The sequence below is a fragment of the Suricata suricatta genome, chromosome 4 (assembly GCF_006229205.1).
Source record: "Suricata suricatta isolate VVHF042 chromosome 4, meerkat_22Aug2017_6uvM2_HiC, whole genome shotgun sequence".
Taxonomy (NCBI): Eukaryota; Metazoa; Chordata; class Mammalia; order Carnivora; family Herpestidae; genus Suricata; species Suricata suricatta.
Window position 1 is genome coordinate 112980356 of NC_043703.1, and position 24229 is coordinate 113004584.

Consider the following 24229-nt stretch of genomic DNA (forward strand, 5'->3'; position numbering starts at 1 on the left):
AAATATTGAAAGCTTTAAAAGCCAGTGTCCAGTATTCTTTCAATGGTCTTGAGTGGACAGTGATGTTTCCCCAGATGTGAATTCCAGAGTGACAGAACCATCATTGTCCCCATCTGCCCCCATTGCAAAATGATAGTCATTCTCTGTTAACAGTAGCAATGAACTCTAGTAATGAACAAACAACCCAAGAAAACAGTCTTTTCCCCAGAGTCTATTTAGTGGGCTATTCTAATATCAGTCAGAACAACAACAGGCTGGAAGGGAGTAAGGAATGACCCTGAAATCACTGAATGGTGAGAAAGAAGACAAAGAGTGAAAAAGTACCTATGTAGGCCAGTAAATGGCCTACTTCAAGGTTTCAGAAAATGGGCTTGCATTCCATTCTTCTAGAAGGTGCCTACAATGCCCCACCATTAACTTGGGTGCCCTTTCCACAAGAACATAAGGATTGTCAGATGTCCTGGCATAATCCTGCATAGCAATCCTCAGATGCATACATCTCTTCCTTCATGTCCTGTTCTTGCCTTCCAGAAACATGTAGATGTGAAAATTGACACAAGGGGTGGAGGAGCTCAACCCCAATCCCTTTGATGAAAGTATTCCTAAAATATTACCAACTTTGTGACTAGTCCACATTATACCCTGTAACTAGCAAAGGAACAGAAATCTCCTTGGAGATTAAACTGGTCTCTCTTGGGTCTTTGAACAAATTTGGAAAGGCAAGCACTAGATCAAACGACGCATGATGGACATCTCTTTGTCCCCCTTTGTCTGTGATTTTCCCAGGCAGTGTGGATGAGCGCACTCCTCTTTAAGTGCTCTGTGGCACAAATTCATCCTTTGCCTCCCCTCCCTTCCCATCCACTGGGTCACTTTCTCTGCCACCCCCAGACTTAACGATCCTGAGTGGCCTTTCCTTGGCCTCAAAAGGATGGCTCATTGTGCTGGGTGCCAGCATTGAAGGGGTTCTCCCCCAACATTTTGGCATTTTAAGAGGGATCTCCATGAGATGCTCACAGAAGACGCTAATGTTAAGAACAGCAGACCAGTGACAGGCTGGACATGTCTGGGGTGGAGGGTAGGAGGAGGGTGTCTCAAAGCAGGTTGGAGTTCTCAAACAGGTTGGAGTTCTATTCCGCCGACTCCCAGAGACATCCACATCCTACATGGGGAAAGCAAAGGGGAGAGGCTGGGGGAAAGAGCTGAGCTGAGAAAGAACAGTGAGTTGGGAGAACTTAACACAGGCCTCTGCTCCGTCTCCAACATTGCAATGTGGTCTGTAACCCCTGTCAGACAGCTTATTTACTGAACCCCTAGTAAGTGTCTGATGCTATTCCAGAAGCTTCTTTTTGACCAAATAATATGACAAAGTCTCTGTCCTCAAAGAAAGAAAGCTTGAAAACATGGAGGGCCAGGTAGATGGTCAAAAAGGGCAAGGATTATTGCAATTGCTACTGGGCTTTGTGCTGATTCCTTATTTTACCACTTCACAGCTGAAGCTCCCAGAAAAGCAGATAAGCTGTGGAGAACTGTAGTGTGTCTCCAGATTGCCTCTCCACTGCATTCCTCTGCCTCGGTCCCAGCCACATCTCTCAGCCTCAAGAATCTTCTTCCTCTGTGAGCTGGGAGGGGGTGGTGAGCATGGCAGCAGAAGGGGGAGTGGGCCAAACCACTATACCCCACACACACTGCAGGGTCTTTGGAGACAGAACAAAGATGGCTCTTACTCACCATGAGGTCACCTTTCTTTTCTCTGCACTGTCTGGATTCACAGAGTTTATTTGGGTTCTCTGCCTGAATTCACTCTGGAATTGATCACTGTGAGCAGGCCTAGGACCCAGCTAGGAGACGCTCCTCTAGGTAGACACACACAGTTACAGTCTGTAACCTGGAGGCTGGGGAAGTACAAATGTACATGATTCAGAAGCAACAGCATTAAAGGGAAAGCACAGCAGCCTCAGAGTCAGACAGAACTAGGTTGAAACCTGTCCCTGTCATTTACTATTTGTGCGGCCCTGGTGTTGTTAGCCTTTAAGAGCCTCCATTTCTTTGTCCTTGAAATGGGGATAGTAATACCTACCTTATGAGACTGTGGTGAGGTTTTAGGATGACATAGACAGGGCTTGGATAAATCATAGCTCTTCTAGTCCTAACAGTGACCACCCTGTGTCCACTAGATAGGCTTTTAAGAGGCATCTGGGTTGCTCAGGGGGTTGGCCATCCGACTCTTGGTTTTGGCTCAGGTCATGATCTTGCGGTTCATGAAATTGAGCCCTGTGTCACGCTCCACACTGACCATGTGGAGCCTGCTTGACATTCTCTCTCCCTCTCTCTCTGCCCCTCCCCTAGTTGTGCTCTCTCTCTCTCTCTCAAAATAAATAAATAAACACTTTTAAAAAAAAGAGCTTTTAAGCTTGTTCAGAAGATGCAAATAGGATCATAACATTCACAGGGCTTAATGCAGTATTTGACAAATATTGCCCTGCGTTCTTGGAAGCGGGACCCGCCTCTTCGCTGCCGTGTTTTACAAATGCTTTGGCAGCCTGCTGTGTGCCAGGCCCTGGGTGGTGAGCAGAATTCAATGGTCCAAAAAGGACCAAAAAGGAATTGCAGTATCGTGGCAACAAGAAAGCCAAATAGACTAATTATGACAAAGGTTGAAGAGGAAAAGGGCAGGAAACCATAAGAGAGATTACCAGGTGGGTCTGAATGAGATAGGATGTGGGCAGGCGAAACCTCTGGGAGGAAGTGACTAACTTGAGACATGAGTTATGAGTAGCATTTAGCCAAGCGAAGTTTGGAGGTAGCATGTTCCGGGAAGTGTAGATGCAAAGGTCACGGAGCACACATGACTGTGGGTTTAAAAGGAAGCTGCAGGGCTGGCAGGTGAGGAGAAGGAGGGAGCATGGCAGGGGGTAAGGCTGATCATTCAGGGCCTTGTCAGCCATGGTGGCAAGCACTAGGATGGACTGGAACAGGAGGCCAGCAAGGCCTCAGACAGGCTAGCCAGGAGGTGGCAGGTGATGGCAGACGGACCAGCTGGAGGATCTTGACCCTGTGCTCACGTCCAGTATGGACCAGAGCTCCTTGGAAAACACAGCTTTCTCACACTACTTAGAGGTGAGGAACTTGGTCTTAAATGTAAAGGCAGCATCTTGGAGACCTTCGTGTCCACACCTCTCACTGAGTCAGGAGGTAAAAGCCCTTTTTCTTGTGGTCCATGCAGCCCCCCCATCCCCAGCTCTCAATCCTTCCAAATCAGGTGAGTAGGAGGATGGCTTCTTTCTGTGTGGCAACATACATTCATTCCCAAACTGCCCTCGCCACACCAGCAGACGGATGTGTTTATACAGTCTAGCCTTCCTGAAGTAGATTTAAGTTGAAGTAACAGCCGAGGGGGCACAGAGCACATTAACCAAAACACTGGCTTGTTTGTGTGTCTCAGGAACAGCCTCATTCCCATCAGGTGAATGAGAATCTACTCCAGCCCGGTCCGAGCCCACCCCCCATCAAGCAGGGCCTGGTAAAAGGCTGGTGGACTGGGGAAGACATGGAGCAGGTCATGAAGCCAAAGGAGGCAAAGCTCAAGCTGGTTTCAGGGTCTCACTGACACCCAGGAAGGGCAGAACCTGGGTCCTAGAACAGTGCTCAAGAAGTGAAGAAATGTTACCAGTCAGAAGCAGCAACACGACTAGTTGGGAGGAGACTGGGAAGAATTTGGAAGTAAGGCCCATGCAGGCCCCTGGGGTGACTTTTGCTGTCCTGATTCGGGCTTTGCAACCAGAAGGGAGCATTTAAATAGATGGAAGTGAAGCAGGAGACACCACTCACAGTCTCTCCAAGAGAAGGCCTCTGCTGAGTCCACTTTTTCTGAACAAATAAGATTAACTGGTCATTAACAACATCTTTTATTTACAATTAAGGTGCTGAGATCCCCAAAAGCTTTGCTATATTTGATAGTCTTCCTCTTTCCAAAGGACTCAAGGTGTATTTTTCCTCTTAAAGATTTCTCCTACATTGTCACTAATATTCAGTCTAACCGACCATTTCCTTCAGATCCTACAGAACATAAGCTCAACCCAGCCTGGGGAGAATTATTGCAAATATTTCATTAGGGCAGCCTGAATCCATGAGATGTTTCCAAAATGGAAAGGAGGCATTTTGATACTGGGTCATGGTCTCACTTCAGATCCAACTTTACATGGTCGCATAATTAGGAAGAATATTGGGTCCCACTAGAGGCCTGAAACCAATTTTGAGGTCGGATAACTTAAATTAATACTTTTTACTCCTAAATGAAACCCAGATTTTGAGTGCTATAAATTTTCCACTTCTGTGTCTGGCCAGTCTCAAACAGCAGCCATGATATTTCAGGGTTTTAACTACTGTCTTTCTTTGGTTTCAATTTGAGAGGCCCTCTGGCAGAACCTAGCAGCCCTTACCTGAAGAGCAGATGAGTCCAGGGATATTGAGGAGGCTTCTCCAAACCAGCTGGGTAGAGATCAGCCTATGTAAATTTGGAGTAGGTACCCAACTACATGGTCAAAATTTAAGGGGCATGCCAAGGCCCATCCAGCTCCCAGAAGATCAAAAGGCTAGCCTGTCATAGCACCCCAAATGCCCAATACTGGGGCAACTCCTTTAGAATAACACACTGTGTTCAGGAGGTTCCTTTTAGGAATAGTATTATTTAGGTTAGAGATTCGGCTGATCTAGCAAAATCTCAAAATAATATAGGTTTGAACAGGATAAAACTTTTTTTCTCACACATATAACCCTCTGGGGAGAAGCTGTCCAGGATCAGTATGATGGCTCCATGCTATTGGCACCTGGGCTTCTTCTCATGTTTCTTCATTCCTAGAGTGTGGCTCTCATCTACACAGCCAACAACAACAACACAGAAGAAAAGAGAAAGGGAAGGTATGCACCTTCCATTTAAGGCACAACCTAGAATTTGTACACATCACTTCTATTCACATCCAACTGATCAGAACATAGGTTACATACTCCTCAATGCAGAGGAGGCCACCCCTATCTGCAAATTCATGCACCACAGTAGGTCAGGACTTCAAGCATCATTCATTGCCTCTTGAACTGATTTGTGCAAGAGAGGCTGGGAAATGTAGTCAATGCTAGATGGTCATCTACCCAGTGAAATTTGAGTGTTCTTCTACTGAAGGAAGACTGTGAAAATGGATATGGGAGATAATTGGCCATCTCTCTTACATGGAAAGAAAGCAACTTTGAGGGATAAACCTTCATAGTGGACCAGCTCGTGGATCAGATTAGAGATATGTCACATAGAAAGTACAGAGAAGGATTGAAAGGGACAGGCACACAGGACAAGCAAGCTTTGATTGGAAGGTAGAATAAAGCTATGGAGCCTTTCTCCAGGAAATGTAGCTGAAGAGCACTGAAATTGTGAGGAAGGAACAACCTGAGACATGGAAAAAGCTGGAAGAGAATGGTGGCAGCGGGGAAGTACTGGGACCCAAAGCAAACTCTCCAATGTATATTATTACTGGTGGCCAACTCTTTTAAGTAGCCATACTTCTTGATGCATTTTGCTGTACGTTCATTCCAGTCTAAAAGCACATCTTGCTCAAAAGGAAGACTTGACAGTCAAATACACCTGGATTCAAATCTCTATTCTGTCATTTACTTGCAAAGAGACCCTGGGCAAATTCCTCTGTGTTCAAGCCTTTTTTTTACATTTTTGAATTGGGGTAATAGTACTGACCACTCTTGCTATTAAGAGGGCAAAATGAGATGATGTATATAAAACAACTAGTGCCTGGCCTGGCACAGTAGAAGCACTCAGCAAAAGGTAGATGTGGTTAGCATGAAACTTTTTGCTTCATAACCAGCACTAGTCTCTCAAATAGGGGGCTTAGACTTTCAGACAGGGTTGCGGATAGGAAAATGGTATGTGTGTGAGGTGCCAAAAATCAAAAGAACATGTACTCATTTAGGATACCACTCACCAGCACAATATAGTCATATAAAACTAAAATTATCTTTTTAAATTAATATTCCCTCTACTCTGAGGAAAGCACTTTGGCAGCAACACACATAGGAAAAGAACTCATTTTAAATGTGGAATTCCTCACATTAAACAAAAGAAAAAAACAAACCTTCATGCATGAGCTTATAAAAATGGAGTAGGGTGAGGTTGGGGCTGTGCAGCAGATGAATAAGTAATTTCATAATTTCACATTTTGACAGTCAAGCTAAATAATGCTGTTGGCCAAGACATCTCAGTCAGCTTATCTTCTGGCACCATTTTTTATTTTAATTTTTTTAATGTTTATTTTTTGAGAGAGACAGTGCATGAGTGGGGGAGGGGCAAAGAGAGAAGGAGACACAAAATCCAAAACAAGCTCCAGGCTCTGAGCTGTCAGCACAGAGCCCAATGCAGAGCTTGAACTCACGAACTATAAGATCATGACCTGAGCCAAAGTCAGACGCGTAAGTGACTGAGTTATCCACGCGTCCCTGGCACCAATTTTTTAAGGCAAATACCTCAACATAAATGATATAATGATTGTATTAATGATAGTTCTAAGTAATCAGAGCCACTTAACTGGGGGACAGGACAGTAAAAAAAAAATTCTCAAGATTATTAACTGGGAGAGAAGTCTCCCGGACTAATAAAATTAGTTCATCCTGGGTCAGACTTCACTCACTCAGCATGACCATGCCACAGTGTTTTTTTAAATCTTAGAAAAGTACATGAAAGCAACATTATTGCTCAGATTTATCCAAAATGTCAATTAAAACGAGGCTCTTTGGAGAAGTCACTGCCATGCTGCTTAGCAGGACCCATTGGGGCATACCGTGGACTCTGTCACCGAGGCAGAGAGGATGGCCAATAGCAATGGCTGGTTTTTTTAGCACACAAATGAAAAACAGTATCTAGAGTATGCTACCCTGGCTCAGACCTTTCCGACCTATTTCCTCCTGACCCAACAAACATTTTCAACAAATTCCACCTCTCAAGTGTACTCTCCGTGGTATCTCTGCAGACTTCTCTGTCTTGCTATCCTGAAAGGGCTGAATTTTCAGACCCGGTCCCTGCCAACGGCACTTTGGCCACATGATCACTTTTCCTGGATCTCCTGTCTCCAATTCTATTTTGTTATTGTTGTTGTTGTTTTATTTGTCAGAACTAGACAGATGTAGATGAATATGCCATGGTTTTGTATAATGATAAGACTTGAAGGAGAGGGTATTTAAGCATCAGAGCGTGAAAGTTCATTTGTAAAAAAAAAAAAAAAAAAAAAAATCCTTATGGCACCCGTGTGTGTTTCTGTCTTTGTCGGGTGCAGTGGTTCATCGAACTCTAAAGACTGTCAGGCCCAAAGGGCAATTTGAACATCTGTGTTTCACTTGACTGCACAGTCAGAGCAGACTTTCTGACCTGGAGCCATCCACTGGTAGAGAGGGTATCTCAGGCCAGGTTCACACAAGTGAGCTTGCAAGTGTGGACATAGGCAAAGTCTTCTCATCATTGCAACATCTTTCCCAGTCTTCCCCCAGTTCAGCCTTTACTCATCATCATAACAGCCTACATTTCATAATTAATAGTGCAAAGTGATATGAAGAAACAGAAGGAGAAATGCGTGATGGTTGCCTTTGAGGTACTATCTTTCTCTCATCCAGTGATCTCTTTCTCCAGGGGGCCCTTGGATTCTAGCAATATGATGTTCTAGACAAGCAGGCAGTAAGAAGAGCACAGATGTGGATCCTTTGAGAAAGGTGCCAAGTTAAGAGTCAAAAAAAAAGCAGAGGATGGGAACCTACAATACCCCTATTTTCAGCTCCACAAACCAGGAATGACCCTCCTAGACAAAGACATGAGCCGCTACTTGTTTCCATATTACTCCATAACAAACCACTCCACACACAGTGGCTTAAAACAACAAGATGCTGTTTTCTCTTACAGTTCTGTGGTTGACCAGAATCAGCTGTATAATCTCATTTGGCACCTCTGATGAAGTTGCAGTCAGAGAGTGGCTAGGGCTGGAGTCCTCAAAAGGTTGATTGGGCTGGACATTCATGAAGTTGCTTCCCTCACTTGTCTGTCCCCAGTGCCCCTCCACATGGAGTAGAGTAGAATAGGGTAGCCTCACGGCACCAAAACTAGGAAGCAGAAAATCCCAGGCCTCTTTTTATTTTTTTAATGTTTCTTTATTTTTGAGAGAGGGAGGGGTGAGAGAGAGGGAGACAGGATCCAAAGCAGGGTCTGTGCTGACAGTAGAGAACCCGATGCAGGGCTTGAACTCATGAACCGTGAGATCATGACCTAAGCCAAAGATATACACTTAAGTGACTGAACCACCCAGGTGCCCCATTTGTTGAAAATTCCAGGCTTCTTAATGTCAAACACAAAGCTAGCACATCACTCCCATCATATTCCATTATTCTAAACTCTTACAAGCCTACCAAGAGTCGAGGGAATAGAGAAATAGACTCCTTCTCACGCAGGAAAGAAGGAATTAACCTCAGCATATTTTCAGACCAGCTACCACCAAACAGGAAGAAAGAAATTTTTAGAACAAAAGAAATCTTCTGCCTCAACTGAGGGAAGCCCACTCCCTCCTGCTTCTGAGTGGCCCGGTGACTAAACAGCAAAGTAAAATTTGAGCAAATATAATTGTTTAAAATACCAACAGGGAATAGTTGATAAACCCTTAGACTTTACTAGATTGAACAGATTAAATAAACAAACACTATAAAAGCTTTACTCTAATAAAAAATGATTAAGGCATACTTAACAGTGCAGCCATCAAATTGAGAACTCACATTATTTTTTAAATTTGTAAAAATTGACTATAACTTAGGCAACAAAGAAAACCTGAGAAAGAGACCAAGTGTAATTTTTATAGGCCACATTTCCTATCAAACTACAAAAAAAAAAAAAAGGAAAGAAAGAAAGAAAAAGAAAAAGGCTGAAAGTAACAATAAGGGATTAAACATTTTCTTTAGAAGCACTTAGAAGTTTTTAAACACTCAAATTACTATTGAATCTAAGAGGAAAGAAAAACTAGTTATTGGGATTCTAGAAAATAATGACACTTGGAACACCACAATAAAAACTTAAGGGATTTGAAAAAGTTACAGTCTTAAATTTTTTCTATTGGGCCACCTGGGTGGCTCAGTTGCTTGAGCGTCCGACTTAGGCTCAGGTCATGATCTCACAGTTTGTGGGTTCGAGCCCCAAGTCGAGCTCTGTGCTGACAGCTCAGAGCCTGGAGCCTGCTTTGGATTCTGTGTGTCCCTCTCTCTGACCCTACCCTGCTCATGCTGTCTCTCTGTCTCTCAAAAATAAATAAAAAACATTAAAAAAATTTTTCTATAAAACAAGAAAAATGAAAATAAGTTATCTAAGTATTCAGTTAAAACTTAGAAAAGAATATGGAACAAATCTACAGAAAGCAGAAACAAGGAATCTATGTATATAAGAACGAATTAATGAAAATAAAGCAAAATCTGTAGAACTAAGAAATAAGTCTTAAAATTTTTTTGGAAATACCAATATCATTGGCAAATCCTTGAAAGTCAAAAAAAAAAGTCAGATTATGCAAATATGTATAATACTAGTGATTACAAAAAAGGTATCACCACAAATAGATTTAACTGTGAGAATTTCCTTTGTGTAAAGCACAAATCTATGCAAATGCTTTAAAAACCTTGATAAAATGAGTTGATCACCCAACTCTTGATTTTGGCTCAGGTATGATCCCAGGGTCATGGGATCAAGCCCCACCTCAGGCTCCAAGCTAAGTGTGAGCGGGAAGCCTGCTTAAGATTCTCTCTCTCTCTCCCTCCCTCCCTCCCTCCCTCTGCCATCTCCCCCATTTGTGTGCTCTCTGTCTCTTTCTCTAAACACACACATACACACACACACACACACACACACACACACACACACACTTGATAAAATGAATGGTTTTCTAAGAAAGGATAAATTATGGAAATGGACTCAGAAAGGGTACAAAACCTGAGCAGGTCAATACCTGTGGCAAAAACTTTTAAAGTCATGAAAGAACTGCACTCTAGAAAAACAGCATGTCCAGGGGCACCTGGGTGGTTCAGTCGGGTGAGTGTCCAACTTCGGTTGAGGTCATGATCTCACGGTTTGTGAGTTCAAGCTCCGTGTCAGGCTCTATGCTAACATCTCAGAGCCTGGAGCCTGCTTCGAATTCTACGACTCCCTCTCTCTCTACCCCTTCCTCACTCGCGCTCTGTCTCTCTCTCTCTCAAAAATAAATAATTAACATTAAAAAGAAAAAGAATAAGAAAAAAAGCATGTCCAGAATGATTTTGAGAAAATTTTCTCATGCTTTTAATGAAAAAAGAATTCTTACACTATTTCAGAAATACAGAATATATTTAAAAGTGAAAATCCTCCCCATTTCTTTTGTAAAATTAACATAATCTTAATGACAAAAATAGCACACAACAAAAGAATAATGGGATCTCATATATGAAATCTCACATATGAAATTGAAGGCAAAAATCCTACATTAAAGGTTACTCTTGATCCTAGAACTTATCAGAATTTTATCAGATGTGGTAGGGAAAATTAGAGGTTAGATGGACTCTTGGTGCCCAATAAAGAATTTAATAACTGCATTTGGTGTGTCCATGTGATAGAAGATTATGCAGCCATTGTAAGTCATATTGAAAATGGCAGGGGAGAAATGGTCACAGCAGAGTATTTTAAAACTTTGGTGCAGAATGATCCCATTTTTGTGAATACATGTACGTGTGTGTGTGTGTGTGTGTGTGTGTGTGTGTGTGTGTGGCCTGAAAGGAAGAGCATAGCGGTAACTCTCTGAGAGTTAGAACTTAAAATTCTTCTCTCCTCCTCTTCCTTCTTCCTTCTTCTATACATTTTCCAAATTTTCCACAAAGAAAATATACAACTTTGTAATCAGATGAAAAGCAGGGAATTTTATTCTTAAATAAGTCTCATCTCAGTAGTAATCCTTAACAAGCCCTGTGTTTGCACGTGTCCCACTAAAGATGAACCATTTGTACTTCTGCCCCTTCATTTTTCTAGTTTCCTCTTGTTACCAAATATTTCCCTTCTGCTTTCATCTTCCCCTCGGTTTTGGCATCCAAAGAGGTTACTATGGAAAGTGTGCCAGCACGTGTGTCAGCAAAATGAATCAAACAACTGAAAGAATTGACCTTGGATCCTTTTGCGTGAACAGCTCATAAAAGGCAGGCTGCTGTATAAGATTTATAGGCAGGGCCAGTTCGAGGTGGAGGAAAGGCAGTCAAAAAGGATTCTGGCATCACCACTCACAATACACCCTTCCCTTTGGCCCTGCCTCCCGCTTAGGGGAAGGGGAAAGAAGCAAGACAGGTGTCTCTGTTCCATTTTGTTCCTGTCATGGGCCCATGAATGAATGCTATCAAACAAAAAGCCAAGAGTATGGTGGCTTCATCTCAAATGCTGGACCAAAGCTGAAATGTAGGGTTCAGAGAAAGAGGAGGAAATAGGATGGCAGATAGAAACACAAAGGGAGCAGGAGCCTGTGCATGCTGAGGAACTTGGCGATTCTCCTACAGAAAGTGGGGAGGCATTGAAGAGTTTACGCAGGAAGGAAACTTTGAATGTGCGTCTACGTGTGTATAAAAGTTTACATATATAGGCATATGAACATCTTATATACACGTGCAAACATGTATATATGTATGTACATAAACATTTTCATTTATGTGTGTATGTGGATAAATTTTACATGGGAACCAAAATATAACTGGAAAAGAGAAGGGCTGAAAACAGGAAGGCCAGTTTATTCAGTAGCCCAAATATAGAACACTGAGCGACAGTGAGAGTTGGGAGAAGTGAATGGATATGAAGGCCTTTTATTTTCTTCTATTTAAAATTTTGATTTGAATTCTCGTTAGTTAACATATAATATAGGCTTTAGGAGTAGATGAAAGATCTTTTTGTTTTAATTTTTTTATGTTTACTTAATTTTTAAGCAAGAGAGACAGAGTGTGAGCAGGGGAGGAGCAGAGAGAAAGGGAGACACAGAATCCAAGCAGGCCCCAGGCTCTGAGCTAGCTGTCAGCACAGAGCCCAATGCGGGGCTTGAACCCACAAACTGTGAGATCATGACCTGAGCTGAAGTCAGGTGCTTAACCGACTGAGGTCCCAGGCGCCCCATGATGAAGGAGCTTTTAGATGTAGAATCAAAACTGTGCTTCTCCCTGACTTTGCAGAAGATAGCCACCCTCCAGTTCCTACTTTCATCCCCTCTATTCAATGGATCAACCCTATTGACTGCCTCAGGTAGTAACTCAGTTGTAGCACCAAACTCGGAAGAGATCTCATTGGGCTAGCTTAGATTAGGTGCCTACCTCTGGTCCAGTCAATTATGGCCAAGGCCAGTGTCACAGAATGCAAATATGGTTGCTAGGGTCCATTTATTTGTGGGATTAACAGACTGATATCTCTCTCCACCTGTGCACTATACTCTTCAATAGAGTGGGGACTATTTTTGGTTCCAGCACTCAAAACCATTTGTATTTGTCAAAAGAATATCTCTCTCCACCTGTGGACTATACTCTTCAATAGAGTGGGGACTATTTTTGGTAACCGGCACTCAAAACCATTTGTATTTGTCAAAAGGATGAATGTATAAATAACAAATGGAGAGAAACACAGATGGGATAGAAGGCACTATTAAGTCATCCAATCCAGCCCTCGCTCCATTCATTACTCATGTGTCTCATTTATCACTAGAGCACCAACTTCAGCAGGATTACGTCAATGGCCTTCAATACACCAGTGAGGTTTTGTGGTCTAGTCTAAGGACCAACCCCCATTTGCAAGAATGACTTAAGTGAGAAACTATGCTCTTAATCCTAAACAACTGACTTAAAACAAATTGTAGAAACCCAACCCATTCGTAACTTGAAAAATACCTCCAGACAAGACAATCAATGGAAGAACTAAGCTGGAGAGAAAAGGTATTTGTCAGAAGAAACTTGGCACACATGTTATATTTTCCCATCTGATTCTTTTAGTATTCTTCCTGTAGAATCCAATTTCCTTAAGTGACCTCTGTTTGAAGGAAACTATTTGGTTTAATCTCTGGGAGCCATGGCATATTTTTAACCATCTCCAAAGGCCAGCGCTGTCTCCAATGAGCATGCCTGATACCCAAACAGATGTTTTATAACACTCAGCACACATGAGCTCACCACTGGCAAGTCTTTTGCACACAATCAGCCCACAGCTCTTCCCAGTCTCCCCTTTCATACCACAATCCCAAATTCAGAACTCATGGACAAGCTTGCATCTTCCTCACAGTAACCAAAGAGCAGAAGATGGAGAGACCAATTTTAAATTTTCAACTTATTAATATTTTATCAATCTAATGATGAACCAAAAACTATGCAATACGAAGAGCTAGCCAAATTCAGGAGTATAAAAAGACTTGCAAACTGGCTGCCCCAAAAGAATTCAGATTCAAATATCTGAGTAAAAGGCTCAAAAGCAACTAAAATTTTGATGGAGTTATAAAACATGTTAACATTTCTAGTGTGGAAATCAAGGAAAGCACATAGGACTCTGGCCACCTCTGCCCCAAAAGCCTAGAAGATGCCCAAAGAGACCATGAGGGGGTGACTAAGGAGACCTAAATAAACAATCACAAGCTCATGGGCCTTTTGATCCTCTGAGAACCTACACCCGCAGGGAAAAATCTGAGCTTTCTAAGAAGGCTTGCTCCACCTCAGAAACCCTTGGAGATATAAGCAGTACTTGTTGAGCACAATTTAAACTTGAACCTATAAATATCTCTAGAGGAGAAGACCCAGAGGCTGCCCCAGAGACACTCATCTACAAGTTGGGAGCTATATTTAAGCTGGCAGCTTAAAATGACAGCTATGTCAAGAGCTGATGGATTGTGGCCAAGAGCTACATTGATACCGTCTACAAGTGATCAAGAAAATATTTGCATTTTTAGTCTATATTCAGGATAATAGAGTGAAGAAAGGATAAGTGTCTAAGGCAAGCAAAGCTGGTTTTAATCCCACTTCGACCATTTACCGCCATATCGTCTTGGGTGCCATGTTTAAATAAGCCTGAGCCCTCAGTCTCATTTCTGTACAGTGAAAATAATGAATAAAAATGATGTGCCTGGACAATTCTAATAATCCTCGGAACACCATTAGATCAGTCATATCAAAATGGAACTTCCCAGCCTAGGAGAAAAGCCACTCAGGATCCTGCTAAGCCACCACTGAGCAGGAGATATTGCTGCATTTTCTTCTTTGAGTTTAACCAGAGTATTTTGTTGCTAACGTGTGAAAATAATTGGCACTCATAACTTTGTAAATGAGCAAGCTGAGGTAAACTGAGGTCAAAGCTAAATGTTGGATCTGATTCAAACCACCCAAAAGCAATACTACAGGAAATTTAACAGGGTTACAAAGACCAGTGTATGGACAGAGAGCTCTGGTCGTCCTAGCAACCTTTTAAGCAAACACTGGTGCAGATTTGCTGGCATATATGACACCAAGAACATCTGGTCTTTCTATTATCCTCTCACAAGCAAAAAATGATGTCGTGTAAACTGATCTTTAGGCCAATTATATGGTCTAAGTGTTACAGTGTTTGTGTTGGCTCCCCTGGCTCCAGGTTTTAAGAACTTAATTTGTAGCCACACCCCTCCTTGAAGTCCTAATTGCATCTTACTGTAAGTGACCCCAAGGATTTGTTTGTTTATGCCAAGTCTGCACCTTCCTTCAGGATGATAAGTATGTGTAAATGCATCATCAGTCAACTGTGTGTGCAAAGCATGGTGGGAGGTCCTATAAGAATCAGTTACAGGAGTTTCATGCAATGGGAAGGTAGAGACAGTGCATAAGAGAACAGGGTCTGGGACTGTTCTGGTCTATGTTCAATGCTGCATTTTTCCCCTATATACCAGCTTTGCTATGGGAGCCAGGTGTGGAGTGTGGAGGCTCTAGTCTGTGGCTCACTTAGAAGGCACTAAACTAGGAGTCAGAAAACCTGATACTACCTCCCACTGGCCTTCCTACCCTAGACAAGGTCATTATTGTGTCTGAGCATGTTTCTCCATCTAGACTCCACTTCTTTTACAAACTCCATGTGGCAGGCACTGTTCCAAGGCCTTCATCAACATTGATTAAGTTAATCCTCATAATGACTCTAATTGGCAGGCAGTATTATTATCCCCACCCAACGTCACACAGTGGGGGCATGACAGAGATTGTGAGCTTGCCCTCCACCCTGCCCCAGCTGCTTACTAAGAGCTCTGGGCTTCTGTGCTCAGCTCTAATGGAAAGGGGTCTCTAATGAACCACAGACCAGTGCTCTGGAGCAGGAGACCTGTGGGCGCACCTGGTCTGTTACTGACCACAGGAAAGGGGCTTCTTGCCTCTCTCCATCCCCAGTGCACCCCATCCTTCTCTTGCCAGGACCAAGAGGCCATGGCAGCAGCTGTCAGGGCTGACCTAGGGAGGTCTTTCTCCCACCTCACCCCAACTCTCTCCCCCACAGCCAACACATAGATGTGAGGGACCATCTTTTATTCTGTGGCTCTTTTCACACCTTTTGGAAGACATGTGGGGATCCTACTCTGGGTTATGAACAGAAGTATTGGTAGAAGAAGGCTGGGAGCTCTTGTATTTGTCTCTGGACAAAATAGCCTCTGACAAGAATATTAGCACTACAGTGTGTGAAATAAGTAAATAGGCCTCTGAATTCACATACTTTCTCTCTCTACCGCAGCACCGCCCTCCGCCTCATCACTGCCCCCTAGATGGAAGAAGGGAGCCATGGGATGGCCGGCCCTTAGGGAAATCCGAAGCCTTATGGGAACTTGACCCCAGGCATCAGCAGCACCATCTTCAGGACCAGAATTTTCCTTTATCTTTAGAGGAAATGAATCTCTTGAGTCTCTTTGTCTGACTTAGCATGTCTAGGAACAAAAAGCAGAATATGTAGTACAGTAAATCCCAACTCTGAGTTGTCCATTACAGGAATTTATCACAGATGGTAATCATTAGGACTTTAACATTCTTGAAGGAAAGCGCTTTATCCAGAATTATAAATAAACTATTCCCAAGGCTTAGATTTATAAAGCTGTGCTAAAAAACAAAATTCAAGTGAATAAAATTTAAAGATCTTATTGGCTTTACTTAACAATTCATGAATCAGGCTGCATCACATCTAGCAAACAGAAAGGAGCTCCAAGAAGCTGTACAAAATGGGAGACTTTTATAGGCAGAAGGGGGCAGGGACAGGGAAAAAGTAGGTTACCTCATCTTTCTTTGGGGGACAGAGGGGTCTATCAGGCAGATTACCTCATTAATGCTAACCAGGAAATTCTAGACTGACTGGTTTAAGATTACATTTCTGGGAAAGTTTGAAACTGCAATTAGGCTAGATATTGAGTCCTGGTTTGCTGACATGGGGCTTAGCACAGGTGACCCCATGTGGGGCCTGTTTCTCTCTTTTTTTTTAACAGCTGTTAGAGAGGGTTACTTGGACAACTGGAAATTTACAGCACTGGATTGCAAAATCAGCGTAACTTGTGAAAGCTTGGCATTGATCTGGGAGTTCTAGGCAATGCCAAGAGAAGGTGGGAACTTATTTTCTGCAGTTAGTGGGCTCCCAATCAGACCTAACAAGGTTAGGTCCTGGTTCAAGCTCATGAAATGGAAACTCAGAGGAAATAGGGTGCCAGCATCTAAATACAGCATTGTGATTCCTAAACCAATAGTGGTGCAACAGCATGCAAAACAAGGATGCTGCCTTCGAGGAGTTTCTCATCTGTTCAGGGAGGCAAGGCATTTACCAATCAAATGACTAGAGTTGGTAGGCCTCTGTGTGTGGTATAGACTGTAACTAGAGAATGCAGGGAGGGAAGCAAAGGACACATGGAGGCTGGAGTTATCAGGAAAAGATGTGTGGAGGGAAGGGAAGGGACTGACTTAGGACTTGGATGAGTGGGGTGTGCACATGTAAGGCAAGAGTTGCTCAGCGCCCACACCCTCCACAAACATGCATTGCATCCCTGCTGTGACTCTGGATCCAAGCCTAGTCTCAAGTCACACACTTGTGTCTCCTATAGGTGATTGTGCATTAAACTCCAGACCCGCCCTCTTCATTCCCCCCCGGGCCTTCTTCCAGCTTGTCTGCACATATCCCATCCAGGACAGGTGCCACAGGATGGGCATCCATCCTGGAGGGTGAAGCCGGGGGACAACCCCACACGCCAGCCCCAGCCCCAGTGCAGCATCATATGGGGTTAGGATGAGCAGGAGAGGGAGAAAGGGACAGGGCCGCCTCAAAGGCATGTGCCCCCCTCTTCCCTCAGCCTCTGTGTGTCAAGATTCTCCAGGCTTCCAGGACATACAGTTGAGGGGGCAATAAGAAGCCTTGCAGGCACAGGAAATTTGAAGGGAAGCTAGGACCCCAGAGGGTGGTCTACATCCTGCCCAGGCAGTGCAGGAGGGTCTGATGGGCAAAGTGAAGGGAGCACCGGCACCAGAAGGAGAATGTCATCTGTTGGGGTTGCAGGGCGTGCAGAACTAACTTTGAAGCGCCAAGAGGTGAGGATCACGGAGGATAGAAGGCTACAAAGGGCTGGCTGCAGATTCTGGACTCTCTAAAGGTTGCTGTAGGGGCTCTAGATACCTGCTCTACATTATCCAGTCCTGTCCAGTCAGGTCCCCAAGAAGGATGGAAAGGAAAGTATAATTCAGGGTAGATGTCTGCTTTGCAATAAAATATCCCCAGAACCAAAGGATGCCCGAGCAGGTGCAGTAGCCTCTGGAAGAAGAGGGACTGCCACAACCAGAGCAAGGGCAGGATAAATTGTTCGTTGCAGAGCTCTGGGGAAGGCAGGGGCATGGAGGGCGAAGCTGTATCAACTAGTGTCTTATTCACATCAGTAGGGAGAGCCGCCTCCTTAATTCACTACCCGGCACCAGTGGTTGAAGGGAGCAGACGCTGACGAGGAGAGGCAAATGCATGAGCACCCCTGAGAATCGCCCCGGTTTGCCATATTCGTGACAATGCAGGTCACGGATTGATTCAGCACCCCTGAAGTGCAGTAGAGGAGAAGCACATGTTGTTAACCTTCTACTGCCTCCAAGAATGTAACTGAAATCAGTTGAAACAAGCTCCCTTCATTTAAAAAAAAATTAGAGAACCCTCCTTAGAAGACATTAAAGTGTAGCAGGAAGAACAGAGGCTCTGGAGCCTATCAGGGATTTCAGTCACCAACCTCACCTCTTTCTGGTTGTGTGGCCTTGGGAAAATGATGTAATCTTTTTGAGCCTCAGTTTCCCCATCTATAAAATGGAACATTTGATAAAAGTACCTGGCTGGCAAGGCTGCTGAAGAGATTAAACTTGATGACCTCTGTACATAGCTTGACCCCATGCATCTCATCCAGTTAAGGCCAGTCCCCTCCTCTTCTTCCTTTTTGAGAAAGAGACTCCAAGAAAATGAATTTTGACAAACAATTTTACACACGGTAAGCCCAGAAAAAAGAAATAAGGAGTTTATTTGTTGTCAAGTTTTGTGGTATGCCAGTAGAGCGCTGCCATAAACGTTGTGTCTGCTTTCTACATGTTTCTTTCAAGCTGCCCGCCATGCTTCCCACCTGCCCTTCTGTAAACAGCAAGCACCGGCTCACATCCTTCTCTCTGATTCTCTTACAGGGGCGCTGTATCAACTTCACCAGAGTCAAGAACAATCCACCCGCCAAGTACCCCCTCAACAACGCCTACCACACCAGCTCGCCGCCTCCTGCCCCCATTTACACACCGCCACCCCCTGCTCCCCATTGCCCTCCCCCACCCCCCAGTGCTCCCACCCCTCCAATTCCATCCCCACCTTCCACCCTTCCCCCTCCTCCTCAGGCACCACCTCCCAACAGGGCGCCACCCCCCTCCCGACCTCCTCCCAGGCCTTCTGTCTAGAACCCAAAGTTCATGCTCTGGGCTCTTAGAAACTTTGGGGAGGAGGCTCCTCTGTGGTGTTAGAATAAGTCTTTCCAGTTAGGGGAGACTTCCACTTTGGAAATAAGTGGTGATAAAGCCCACTGATCTTCACACACCTTAAAAATTGGTTTGTAATGCCAATACATCGACAATTGTGATCAGCAGAAAGAGACAGAAATTTTTGAAGTGCCTCTAAACAAATGATGAGGCGACGACAGGCACAATTATAGCCAGCCAGCCATCACCTCTAGAAGGTTCCAGAGACAGTGAAACTGCTGAGATGCTCTAAATGGGATGTGTCTCATGGAGACCAATAAGAAAATCATTTCTCTGAGGGTGAAATGCAGTCGGATGGATGAGAAATAACATTGCTGGGTTTCGAAATGCTGCCTTCCCTCCCCCACCCACCTCCATCACTTGACCCTAGACCCTTGGCCTAGGAACCAAGGAATCCTCACCCAAGAAAGCGAAAACTCTCTGCCTACAACTTTGGAGAAAGCTTGGGGGTCTCCATTGTTGCAAGAAACTCAACATCAGACAGGTATCTGAACAAAAGCACGTTCCCCTTAGATTTGCAGAGGAATAAAAACATATGCCTTATTTTCCTTTCAAATTCTCCAAGTTACCAAGTGAGGGAGAGAGCAGGTGTTTACAGATGGAAAAAGGTATGTTGCCACGTTGCTGTGTAAGTGAAATCAGGTGTGTGCATTGACAGGAGAGGACTGATGAGAGCATCAGGCAGTTTCTAAAACCCACAGGCCATTGGCAGCTAGGGGTGGCTGGCTTTGGCCCAACATGGTCCCCTAAATCAACAGACATGGCATTGTTGAAGAGCATCCTGTTAATGATTCATCTTACAAATCAAGAATTGGTTTCAGTTTAAATCACTTAAGATATGAAGAAGTGACTGATCCCATTTTTCAGAGACACGCATAAGTTGATCTTCCCAAAATGGCATCACTAGCACCTACCATACAATTTTGCTGGGGTTTTTTTTTCTTTCTTTTTAGTCAAGTTGTGTATGGGGGATTTCTAATACAGCTGAGAGACTAGGGTCCTAACATATGGAAACTATCCCCACGTTCTTTAATCAACCACAAAACAAGCCATGTATGTGTAGATGCAAATATATTTCTCCTTGGCTTTCCAACATACTCATAAATAGTAGCTATAAACCCAGGGGGAATATACTAGATGTTTTGCCTGAAATTCCCACCAGGCCTAGGATCCACCCCACTCCTCCAAGTCTTTCTGAATCTGTTGTCATTGGTAAACCCTATAATCACTTTCTAAACATAGGGCTTCATCAACCAGGGTAAAAACAGAGAGCCATTGTTGAGGGCCTCCTGTACCATCCTATTCAAAATTATCTTCCCCTCCAGCTTTCCACATGACTTTAATTTCCTCTCCCAAAGTGCTCAAAGTCTTAAATCTTTTCTGGAACAAAGCAGAATATAAAATAAATATAAACCTAGCACTTTGGGTTATGGTCCCCAAAGATCCTTTAAGAACCCATCACGCCAGACTGATTCTTGCACCTTACTTAGAGACATAAGGACCTGGCATGCCTTCCATAAAAACCAATTCTCGTAGCCATGGCAGACATTACTTATCAATCACAGCACTATCCATTAAGCCCAACAATTTCTTCACAATCCTCGGATCACAACTCCAAAGAGCCGTCATTCATGGGTCAGAATTGAGAGATGAGCCTTATTTTCCATCCCCACTTTAGAAAACAGAAACAAATAAGAATTACACGGAGGAATGGGGAACCCTTGGACATAAAAGATATGATCAGGGGAAAACATCTGAGCAGAGCACCATAGTAGGGGACCACAGGCACTAAATCTGCAGTGCCAGTGCCAAACTGACACTTTTCCAAGTGTACTTTGGACCAACCCTTCTCCCAGCCTGCCACTTCCAAAGAATCTCCCAGCCATCTCCTAGAGCTAAAATCAAAGCTGGTTTCCAGGATTTATGAAAGCAACCTCCCTTTGCCACCCCCCTCAACCTGGCCTGTATTGTCTATTTTTAGAACACTAGGCTTCTTCTTTAGTATAGTCCCTCATAAAGCAGGGGCAAGTATGTCTCAGCCACCTGCAGTGACATTGCTGGACTCCAGAAAACCATTCCATAGGCGAATGGGTTCCCCAGGCTCACAGCGTAGAGACGTTGAGCCCACGGCAACTGTTTTGACTGCTGGCAGTACAAAACGGTCCACCCCACACCACTAGCCCCATGACTCACTGCAGCCACAGGAAAGTTCAAGCCAAGATGCTGACGTCATACAACAAGATGGCAGGCATCAAGTGAAAATGCAGCATTCAGGATCTCAACAGCACATCAGTCAGAAGCCCTGTGCGTTTTCCACGATGTTTTGGTGAACTTTTTGATGAATAGGGAACTGCAAATATATGATAATTTTGAAGAAAATTAGTAGGGTTTGTCCTTGAAACTGACTCATCATGTCATCCCTACTCATTTAGAATTACAGTTGAGAAGGTGGAACTTCTAGACTGTATGAACAAGGCAATAGTAGGCTAGTACAGCCAAGAAAATTCTTTAACTGGTTTATAAAATCTATCAGTACTTGTATCATTCCCTGTCAAAGGCAGCAGACATATGATTGTGATCAGGAAACTGCACAAAACTATTGTTTCAACCCCCGTATTATTGTCCTTGTGAAGTTTTTTTAAATAAAAGTCAACTTTTTGTTGTATATATTCGTATTCCATGTGTTAGATGGAAGCGTTTCCTATCTAGTGTGAATAAAAAAGAACAGTTGTAGTAAATTATTATAAAGCCAATGATATTTCATGGCAGGTTATTCTACCAAGCTGTGCTTGTTGGTTTTTCCCATGACTGTATTGCTTTTTGAAATGTACAAATAGTTACCGAAATGACGAGACCCTTGTTTGCACAGCATTAATAAGAAACTTGAGTTCCATGGTCCCCTCTTTTGAAGACCAGCTCACAAGCAGTTTCTGGCCTGGAGCTTTGCACGTACTCCAGTGAGACTGAAAAGTTCTCTTACCAATATCAAGAACAGAGCTGGTGGACAAATTAATAGTCTTGGATATCTGGCAAAGGGTAACTTCATTGTAAATATCACTAAAATGGGCAGAGATGATTTTAGTGCCTCCTAAACATAAGAGTCCAAACACTGTCAGGTGAGAAAAACCCACCAAAGAACTAGGGGAAAAATAATAATTATGAGATAGTGAGCAAGTTTCAGCCCAATGCCAACTCAGTAAAAACAATTAATGCTGTGTAAAATGGGTTGAATTAGCTTGCAAACTATATGAAGGTATAGGCAGTAAAAGGCCTGTTAATGCACACAGATGGGAATGAGGTGTTCTAGTCAATTGCCTTTTCTAGTTATCTGTGCTCTACTATATTATCATACTTGGATAACCAATTTAAAACAATTAGAATATGATTTTTTAAATACACTTAACATTAAACTCTTCCTCTAATTCTCTTTTCTTCCTGTGATAATTCAGAAGATAGTTATGGATTGTCAGTGAGTCATTGTTATAAAGAATGAGTTATCACTGTATCATGCTATAAGAGACTGGGCTAACCTGCACAATGACAAACTCTGGAAGTTGCTTTTTAAAAGAAATAATAATAATAATAATAATAAAATCCTAAAATCATCTCTTTTACTGGTTATTTGTCTCTTTGTTATAAAAATAAAGTGTAGACTGTTCAACTACTTAACATCTTAATGATAATAAAATGACTATTGTTATGCAAATTATATTTCTGAAATCATTATTATATTTCCACTAAGTTCTTTACTGTCTTGATTACCATCATTTTTTCCCCTTAGCTGTCCAACATTCAAAATATTCTTTCTTTTTTTTTTAATGTTTATTAAAAGGAGAGAGGGGCGGGGCAGAGAGAGAGGGGAGGGAGGATCCAAGGAGGGCTCTGTCCTGACATCAGAGAACACAGCACAGGGCTCAAACGCACAAACCATGAGATCATGACCTGAGCCAGAATTTGGACATTTCACCAACTGAGCCACCCAGGCGCCCCTAAAATATTCCTTATTTCTAGTAACGATTTTAAATTTTAAAAAGGAATCCAAGCCAAATGAAGATAGAAAGTGAAAAGTGGAGATGAAGAAGCACACAGGAAACAATGTAGTGGATCAGGGAGGATTGTGTCTAGCTCCCTGTAGCAAGACTTGTGGCCATGACTGATTTGATTCTCGGAGCAATATCTCCGCAGGTTTGCAGGCGCTCCAGAAACCAGGCAGCGTTACAGATAGAGCTGCAGTAAATCCCTTTCCTTCCCTGTACATCCCAAAATATTTTTATTATATCTGCAATTCGGACACAAACCACTTGATTCTTGGCATCTTCAATTCAGCTCCTTTATTGAAATTTTTGTGTAGGTAAGAGTGTCTCTTACCAGTTCCTGAATTTGTTTTTTTTTAAATAAGTCTTCTTTGAGCCCTGAATTCATCTTAATTGGAATAAAACCATCTGCAAACAGACAACCATGCCACAACTTTTTCCAAGATTGCAATAGTATTTACTTTTTAATAGCTTTTTGGGCACATGCACATTTTTAAATTACATTCTTAATCATTAAATGGTTTTGAGATAACTGGCTAGCAATTTGAAAGGAAAAAGAAAACTTGGAGCCCTACCTCACTCCGTACACCAAAATTAACTTCAGCTGTATTTAATTTAAGTATAATGAATAAAATGAGGAAAGTACTAGAAGTGGAAAAAATGTTTACTGTATTGTATGAAGGATTTTAAAATCTTGTATATTGCCTACATCACCAACCAACTTTCTCATGAAATCACTCCAACTACCCTGAGTAATGTTCCAATGCATCAAGCTGAATAAACAACAGAAATAAGGTCATTGATCAGGTGCTGACCATGAACTTAAGCAGATCTACAATTTTTCATCACTAAATCCAATGTCCCTCAGATAAATGTATGTTTCTCTGGAGCCTCATTTAGGTATAGAACAGCCAATACAACATTGTCCCTCTAAATACATTGCAAGCAAGGTTTAAGTGCTTCAATTACCAAACATTAGGTATAAAGTTATAGAATTGGCATCCACAAAACAGATGAGTTTAAGCTCCTTACAATTGTTTTGTTAGTTTATTCTGATTACAACTGTATTGTGTTGGCTTGAACCACCACATCCTCATTGAATTTATACCTAAATAAATTAGAAGCCTTGT

The 24229-nt window shown here is 42.8% G+C and overlaps 1 protein-coding gene across 1 annotated transcript in view; it reads left to right on the forward strand.

Annotated features, from left to right (window-relative positions):
* Positions 1-22771, forward strand: part of ANTXR1 (ANTXR cell adhesion molecule 1) — a 214576-nt gene extending 191805 nt beyond the window's left edge. Inside the window, exon 18 of the mRNA XM_029937510.1 lies at positions 18727-22771. Coding sequence (XP_029793370.1) covers positions 18727-18987 — 261 coding nt within the window. The 3' untranslated portion in view covers positions 18988-22771. The remainder of the gene's footprint in view (positions 1-18726) is intronic.
* The last annotated feature ends 1458 nt before the right edge of the window (positions 22772-24229 follow it).